This window comes from Hyposmocoma kahamanoa, unplaced genomic scaffold (genome assembly GCF_003589595.1).
Source record: "Hyposmocoma kahamanoa isolate Upper Pololo Valley unplaced genomic scaffold, ASM358959v1 114, whole genome shotgun sequence".
Classification (NCBI taxonomy): domain Eukaryota; kingdom Metazoa; phylum Arthropoda; class Insecta; order Lepidoptera; family Cosmopterigidae; genus Hyposmocoma; species Hyposmocoma kahamanoa.
The window spans coordinates 2,881,755-2,890,696 of record NW_020653383.1 but is presented as its reverse complement, the minus strand read 5'-3'; the positions used below and the strand labels follow the sequence as shown (position 1 = coordinate 2,890,696).

The following is an 8,942-nucleotide window of genomic DNA, read 5'->3' as shown; positions in this document are numbered from 1 at the left end:
AAAAAGCAAGATATTGTCCAAATAAATGCCTAAAATACATTTTAAGTTCTGGTGCATCATAAAGCCTTATACAGCGTGCGGATGCGTTCTATGTAGTGCTGATAGCTGGTATGATCGTAGTGTTGCCAACTCAGATTTTATCGGCAAATATGGGGAAAAAACTATTTTGCAAATTTAGTACTTTTATCGATAAGTGTGGGGGAATAACTATTTGTACAATTTTTCGTATATATATTCATACAACGCGCCATAGAGCACGGTATATCGTTGTGTAGCACTTATGCGGCCTTAGATTTACTTAGTGCTATAATAGCACTTAGCGTTACGTCAACATTGCTATAGCATCACAATACAATAGTATTGTAATTTATTTTTAAATACACGGAAACTATCACAAAATTCTTATCAACTCTTTTGTTTCTGAACGGTATCAACTTTATCACTTATGACTAAATCTTCGATATGAAGAGATACCTATATATATGCAGTACTTTCGAAATATGTCGAAATTGTTAATCAATTTTGCATAGGTAAATCCATTGTATTTGTATGAATACAAAGGACTGTTCATTGTTTTGTATTACCTCTCCTTAGATTTGGACTCAGTGCTCTTTAGTCGTACTATAAGGTAATTATTACCTGAAAAGCGAGTATTGGAAGATCATTTGTAGTGTCTACTCGCTCAAAATGTCGATTCGTTTGCGATTGGATAAATGTTGCCTCTGTTTTCCTTTGCGAACCGGTGTTTTGATCATTGGATATGTCTCTATGGTAAGTAAAATATTATATTTTTTTAAAGGCTAACCTTTAACCTAAAAAAAAAACTAACCTAGTTACCTAACTTACATATTAAGTATAGAGTAAGTAGGTAAATATATAATCTACCTAATACATTTACTATTACAGTGTTAAAGTTGCTACCTAGATACCGAACGCTTTTTTTATATGCTAAATTGTAAGTTTTGTGACTGTGAAAGGTACTACATTTACCGTATAAAATATATTTGTGTGTTATTCGTTCAGAAGTTATTTTCCATAAGTAATTAATTAGCTTTGATAGTAATCCTGTTTACAAAGGAACAAATTTGTTACCAATTAATTAATTATGAACTAGACATTATATTACCTTTAGGCAATTTTATATCATTTCATGCCAATGAAATTATTGATTTAACATCAATTGACTTCTCGTGCTCTGTTTTTGCACCGCGCCCACACACACAAAAAGTAAGCTGCCTCCCGAAACCTCTCGACGCCTTGCTCCCAGGTGTAAGGATTTTAATTATTTTGTATTGTATATTTACACGATACAAAGTTATTTAGCTTCAAAATAATGTTACACTGTTTTATTACACTTTGTTATTCGTAAAAAATCCAAGTAGTTTGGTGTATTTATACTATACTATGCAAGAATCCATAATTTTGCTGCATCAGAAACAAATCAGTTTCGTATTCAAGAATTGAGAAAGGAAGTCCTTCTAGGGTTATTTAATGCGACCTTTCTTTTTTTTATGATAACACGCGATGGCATATGTGCCATATGCTAGGCTATGGCCTAGCCGCATGCTCCTTTTGTAGTAAGCGACACGCCTATCACAAAGATCTGAGAGGCACTGCCACTCTAAGACATAAGTTGACAAGTCTGTAATTTTTTTCCATCATCTAAGGTAATTTCACCAGCACCCTTCAAAACTGGAACGCCGATATTCTCACATTAGGTAATGCTTGACGGAAGAAATAAGTAAGGTGACAGTACTTTTCTGGACGATCTCTTTAACAAAGAGCACTACTGATATATTATATCTCGTATCGCTAGGAAATTCAACACTGTAAAAGCATGACAGATACAGTATCTTACTTAGATGTCTTCGAACCATTAAGTATTACGTGAGCGTACAGAGTTAAGTGCAAGTCAAATTTAATATTTAAGATTTAAATTGAACTCTATGACATTGAGGATTTCAACGGTCCAAAGAGTTAATTTCAAAGTAATATTAGAATACACACACAGTTGTACCTTTATCACTGCAAACTGGTGTTCGAAAATGTTTAGGAAAGTTTGCAACCACCCTAGATTGGGAATACTAAGTATATTTCGAGTGATTTCAATTGATATTAAATCGACTATCCAACAAAAAATCAAATTCACCGCACTAGCTCGGAAAGGCTTTCTTTCTCATTAGAAATCTGCGCGCAAAAGCGTTTTTGAAATTCGAACTTGACGATGGACTATGGTGCACCCTTAGAGGATGGAATAAGGGTGCACCTAACATTTTCCTTCGATGAAAAAAATTCAATGAAACGTTCAACTACGCAATTTGTCGTATATTCCTTATTTATGTGATATAAATCTGTTGGTATATTTTATTCTTATTATTGTTGACATTAAATTGACAACTTAACTAATTTTGTTTATTAAATTATTTTGCTTCGTCGAAGAACTAAAATAATTTCAATATCACACAAAATTATAAGTGCAAATTCAGAACGTATCCTAAGATAAACCTTTTCTTTTGATGAAAAAAACAGATGTTTTATAGTTCATTTGTTTTTCTTTCATCTAGCATTTTCCGCGCTAGAGTGAGGTGAAAAGTTGTGTTTTGCTCGGCAACAAAGTTGTTTTGCGCCTTGTTACCCTCGCTACGCTCAGGATTCAATCTTAGCATCCTTCGCTTGCTCCGGTTTCAATACAAGGACTCGCGTCAAACAGTAACTTTGCAGCCTTTTATAACAAATAACTATTATATGATAAAGTTTAGTATACTACCTTAATATATACCTATTATTATGAGCATACCGCTAATAAACATGGATAAAAAAATCTGCTGTATCCATTGACCTACCAAGCTGTATCATGCAATATTTTCATAATTGGTTACTGAGCTGACTAGAATGTATAAACTCTTCTCTCTCATAAAGTATTCCATATTCTGAGTTCCCCTAACGAACGATAAAACGGCCTAGTGAACTTCATGAATTGTAATATTTCATAATTTTACAAAACAACTCATACCATTTGAAATCGCTGACATAAGTGACAATCTACGTAACTAACACACTTACGACTAAGGAAACTTTTTTTTTCCATCCTCTAAGCTAAAAGACTATCGAAAATATTGGCAAGTGTGACACTCTCTTTGGCGACTCTCGTCCAAAGAGACTGCCACAGCGAGCCGGTGATAATAGGCGGCGTCTAAAGCCACATGAGTATAAATATACTCACGCCAGTGCAGGTATTTGTCTTCTGTCCGTTTTATTGAATTATTCTTTTTCCAGCTAATAGCTTTATCTCTCTTCACGTTTTGCTGCGTCTCCTTTTACAAATTAAAACAATATGTCAAGGACCACGAAAATAACCCGGAACCAGACTTCGCAACGGTGGATGACTTGCACTCCACTGCCAATGGTTATTACATTTTATTTTCATTCGGCATACTGGTTTCCCAGTTCTGTTTTGCTATCAATGTAATGCTCGTCGTTGGAATTCATAGGGTAAGTTAAAAGTTGTAGTTAACTATTCATCATCATCATTCCATTTATACGTCTTTCTGCTGGGCACGGGTCACATCTCAGGGGAGCATTTAGGCTATAGTCCAATGCAGGGTTGGAATCTTCACTCGTTTTCCGAGGGTTGTGAGCCTTTTTCGACGTGCAGGTTTCATCACGATGTTTTCCTTCATCGAAAAGTTCATGGTAATTTCAAATTAAGTTAGCAATTACTTAGATTAAAGTAAACTAATAAGGAAGTTCTATTAAGATACTGAAATATCTGGTAGTTACCTACGTAGTTACTGCGACTTATACTGAGGATTGTGACGCCTCTCTATGAACAGACCCATATCCAACAGCACCACTTTAACTGCCTCTGTGGCCAAACGGTTACCATGTCGGACTGCCACGCAGAGGTCCCAGGTTCGATCCGGGCCGGGAGAAATGTTTGTATGCCCTACATTTCATTTCTCTCGCGAGTTTGGGTGTAATTAGTGGTTGTCTATGTGTGTGTCCATGGCACCCGCGACACAGGTATTCCCTAGTGCGGGGCTATGTTGAGTGTGTGCGTTATTATTATTATTGTATTTATTTTAAACTATTATTATTATTATTATTATTATTACCACAAGTTGTTGCAGTGCAGATGATTTTTAGACGTGTAGTATATGTATGTGAGGATGTATCAAAATAATAAAATTTTAGCCTAATGCCGAACATTAGTAAACTGTGAATGTTACTTAACATGTTTAATCTCTTTACCTCTGATCAATTTACCGAAATCATATAGTACTCCCCATCATTCAAAAGACATTTTTAGTGAAACCGAATTTGTGTGCTTCTCTCTTTGCGGAGAAGTCAGGTCTGGGCGACCTAGGCACATTTCCACTAAACGTACCTACTTCATTTTTACTGATACTCTGTGGCATACTTAATAAATACACATAAAAGTAATAATATTATATGTAGTAATAATTATAAAAGTGAGAAGGTTATTCAAAATCTCTCACTAGATGTCACTAGCGGCGACGAATGCCGAAAAATCAGTTCAAGGATCTATAATAAAAACACATAAGCGAATTTCGACGACTCGGTAACTGGACCCGTGGCTCAGATGGTTAGAGCAAAGCTACGGTGCAGCATGGACGTGGGTTCAAGTCCCACTGGATCGACGAAATTTTTTCTCTGTGTTCGATCTTTGTATCCATAACAATACTAATGGAGTTATTTCACAAAAAACCTCAATAAATATACATAAAAGTGATAATAATTTTGCGAACTCTGGACGTAATTTTATGGACTTGATGAGATTCCGCTTCCAAAACGCTTGTATCAAGGGCCTTACCACGAACTCTTGTTACAATTCAGTTTAGGACCTAAAATTAATCGTTGTGAGACAGCGCTACATGAAGTGTATGTCACCATCCCGCTTTTTTGTCGTTACGAACCTATACTGAACTGTAATAAGAGTTCATGGTAGACCCCAGGTCTCGCTTTCAATCATGGAGGCGTGCTAATGTCTATCCCGTGTTCGTGAAAGACAGCTGATCCAAATCTGCCAATTACAAGCCAATCGCAGCCACCTCCATAGCAATCCAGTAGTTGATTTGTCCATGAGCCAATTCGTAATATGTACCTCAAAAATATTATTTCAGTTCAACGTTCGCCTCGTTAGGTACTACACGCCCACATCAAGTATTCTGGTGATATTGACGTTGGCTCTCATGGTGCACAGTTACTTCTTCTTGACATTTAGCCGTATCTGGCCATTACTCTTGTGGAGTGGTAAGTTACACTTTCTTAGCTAAGTTTAAATCTACACTTACGAGTCGATACTACCGAAGCTCGAATTCACATTTTTCCCGTACTAATATGGTTAATTTAGCTTTATTTGAAAAATGTATATCGTATACTATACGCATTGACTTACAATTATATGGACGTCGGGTCCGCGCGAAAAAGTGTCCGAACTTATAGGGCGTTAAAATCGTATATAGAGCGTCATTTACGCTTTAGTCTTCGTTTGTTCGACTGACAGCGAAGCAAGCAAAATTAGACAGTACTGCGATGACATTACAATTTCAATTCAACGTTTTAGCTTTTTTATATTCATTTACATGTCACTACGTTTAAATAGGTTGACTTGGGACATTTTTTTCGTGGTTTTTGTATTAGACCCGTCGTCCATTTATTTGTAAGTCAATGACTATACGTGTTCTATTTAGTTCAGTTAATATTAAAAAAAAATCATTGATATATGCAAGGTACCTATTGAATACAGCGCTTTTCTTGTAAAATTTCGTGGTAAGTTAGTGTTTTTTTTTCTATCGTGACAATTTTTAGGAGTCGTGTTTTCACAGCGTATAGCAATCAGTGTACACCCTCAATTTTACTATATATTTTTTCCAAAGCGATTGATTCAACACTTTCGCTGTTATGCGGATTCAACCAAAGCCATTTTGAGGAAGCCAAAATTACATTATTCAAGGCTTACTGTCAATCCTTCTACACGGGTGGTCTGTGGGTGAACTATACGCAGAAGGCACTCAGCGCCCTGCGTGTTCAATATAATAACGGTTTCAGAATGCTGATGGGCCTACCACGGCATTGTAGCGCATCCTCGATGTTTGCTCTAGCGGGAGTAGATGACTTTTTTGCTGTGATGCGAAACAAAAAGGCGTCACTACTCTCGAGGCTGCGTTCTAGTCCTAACAGCATTCTGAAAATGTTTGCGGCTAAGCTTGATGCGCCGATGCTTCAACATTTTATCCAGGTTCTGGTGAGATCATGAGGTTATCGGCGCCTCGAGCAGTAAGTTGCATATACGTGTTCTTGTGTTTGCCAATGTATTGTCCCGTAATTTGTACCTACTAACAATAGCTTTAAGTTTAAATGTTCTGTATCTTTTTGTATTACTAACAAGTGGGCCATAGATGTCCAAATAAATGATTTATTATTATTATTATTTGAGGTTGTATCTACTTTTAAACAGATATATTTTAAGCTACTCTGCCCTCCTTATAATAACTGACGTAACCGACACTTTTAGCGAGATTGAGTTATTAACATATCGTCGCCTTACTTTCTCAAACTCGTATCTTAAAGCACGAAGTTACTGAAATGCAATAAATGGATTGTATATACAAATTTTGCAGGCTGATTTCACATCATATTTCCTTCATATTCACACATTTTTACTTATTCTTAAAGTAATGCATCCAACTTAACAACCTTGACAAGAAATTTAAAAAACAAATAGGTTTTGGCATCTCCTGAATAATCATCTTTATAAAACACGAGTTTGACAAAGTAAGGCGTCGATATTTGAAATCAGCAAAACCATATCTACAACACCATGTAAGCGGTTTTTTAATATCTTATTTACTTTCGATTTTATAGTTAAGCAAAATCAGCGTAATTGACGTTTTTATAGACAAAAAAAACTAGGTGCCAAAATCTCGAAAATTACCAAAATGCAAATACGTTAGTGTGACAAGGAGGGTAGCACTTTATAGCTTCTCTTCGATGTGATAATATTTCTGCGACGGTAGCTAAACTGCACAAAACTTTGTGAAAAGAAAATACACTAATTGGTTGACGTAACTATATTTTAACATTATAGGATGACACCCTACACGTTATCGACATCCCACTGCATAGCATTGGTCTCCCCCTAAAAAAGGTTAACTCCATATTTCACCACTCTGGTTCAGTGCGGCTTGAAGACTTTTTTTCTAATGTCAAAAAATGGGACCAACAAGTCGTGCGCCTGATGGAAAGCGACACGCCTGTCCATTACAGTTGCATTACCACTCAGAGCTTTAAAAAACAAAGATCTGAGGGGCACTGCTACTGCACCCGTCACACTGAAATAAGTTACCAAGTTCCATGTGCCTGTAATTTCACCAGCACCTTTACCCTTTAAAACCGGAACACAATAATGCTGACATTACTACTTGGTGGTAGAAATAGGTAAGGTGGCAGTACTTCCCTGGACGAACTCTTTCACAAGAGCTTTACTGCGACCGAATTCTTCATAGACATTTCATCCCATGGTAGTTCCTTATTAATTAAACTCAAATGTGTTATTCAAGTGATAGTAAACTGAACACGTTATAGACTAGACTAATAATACCTAACGATTCAAGAAATTATTGAAAATTCTATATCAAGTTAAGGTTAAATCGGTAGTACTAACAGAGCGTGTACTGCCACGCTTACGTGGCAAACGCTGGTTCGACTCCAGTACAGCCAGTTTTTCTTTGTGTTTGTTCGATTTTTGTATCTGGTGTAGTATTTTCACAAAAAATTGATATCATGATAGTAAAAACATTGTGATATTCAATTCGGTTTAGAGACAAGTATGAGAACCAATATATTAAGACTAATATTCTGAATATTTTCAGGGATCGTGGGCTACTTCATAATCGTGGTGCGCCGCTTGTATCTGAATATGAGGAATGAAGAGATAGGATTGAATAACCAAAGGAACACTACAGATATAGAACTTGAGACACTTAGGCAATAACCAGCGTGGAAGACACTTTTGTTTTAGAAATTCACAATTTTATGGGCTTCTTACACACAATGTCTTACAACTCTTTATAAATAATATGCACAAAATAAAGATATACAGGATTAAATCGTTAAATGTGTCAAGGCGATTATTCTGTAAATATAAGAGCCATCAAAAACCCTTAATCTGATATCAAAAGTACTTTACCTAATTAGTAAAACGACATCAATAACTTTTTTAAATAATTTAATTATATATACATGAAATAATTTACAAATAAAAAATATGGGTATGTTAGTTGACCTACTTTAAGAAAGTGAAATTTATTTATAAGTAAGCACAAAATTTTGTATTCAAATTAGTTCTTCGAAACTAAAGTCTCTCTAGGAATGTCTATTAAGTGTATGTGAGCTTGAACGTTAAAATGTTCAATATTTCTAGTTTTATTTTTTTTACAGTTATTGATGCCGTTTTACTCATTAGGTCACGCACTTACGATATCAGTTTAAAAATTTTTTATATAATTATACATTTACGGAATAATCGCCAGGGGCAAATGTATAGTTGTGTATTATATATGTAAAATTACTAATTATTTATAAAAACTTAAAATGTAATTGTGTAATACCTTCCGAAATGACAATAAATATTTTTGTTGGATATTATGATGATTGAGTATGATATGACAGGATATAATTGCACCTTCTAGTGTTTCGTGAATAAATATTTTTCCGTATAACCTAGTGGTAGATAAAATTTAATAAAAGTTAGAAATACTGATAACTGCTCAATATTTATATATATTTTCAGGTACTATACAGGTATTTATAATTAATATTATTTCTTCTTCGTCAAGGTCCAATCTTTCGATGTATATATACTGTAGTTACAGTTGGTATAGATATATGAACATGAAGCAGTCTTAATAGAGGTTGTC

General features: G+C 35.2%; 1 protein-coding gene across 1 annotated transcript; it reads left to right on the top strand.

The window, feature by feature from the left end:
• Positions 1-578: 578 nt before the first annotated feature.
• On the top strand, positions 579-8,400 carry LOC113239687. Its single transcript, XM_026476771.1, has 4 exons — positions 579-771; positions 3,277-3,492; positions 5,145-5,274; positions 7,896-8,400. Exons 1-4 carry the CDS (start codon positions 688-690, stop codon positions 8,015-8,017), a joined length of 552 nt encoding a protein of 183 aa, XP_026332556.1. The 5' UTR covers positions 579-687; the 3' UTR covers positions 8,018-8,400.
• Positions 8,401-8,942: the final 542 nt, after the last annotated feature.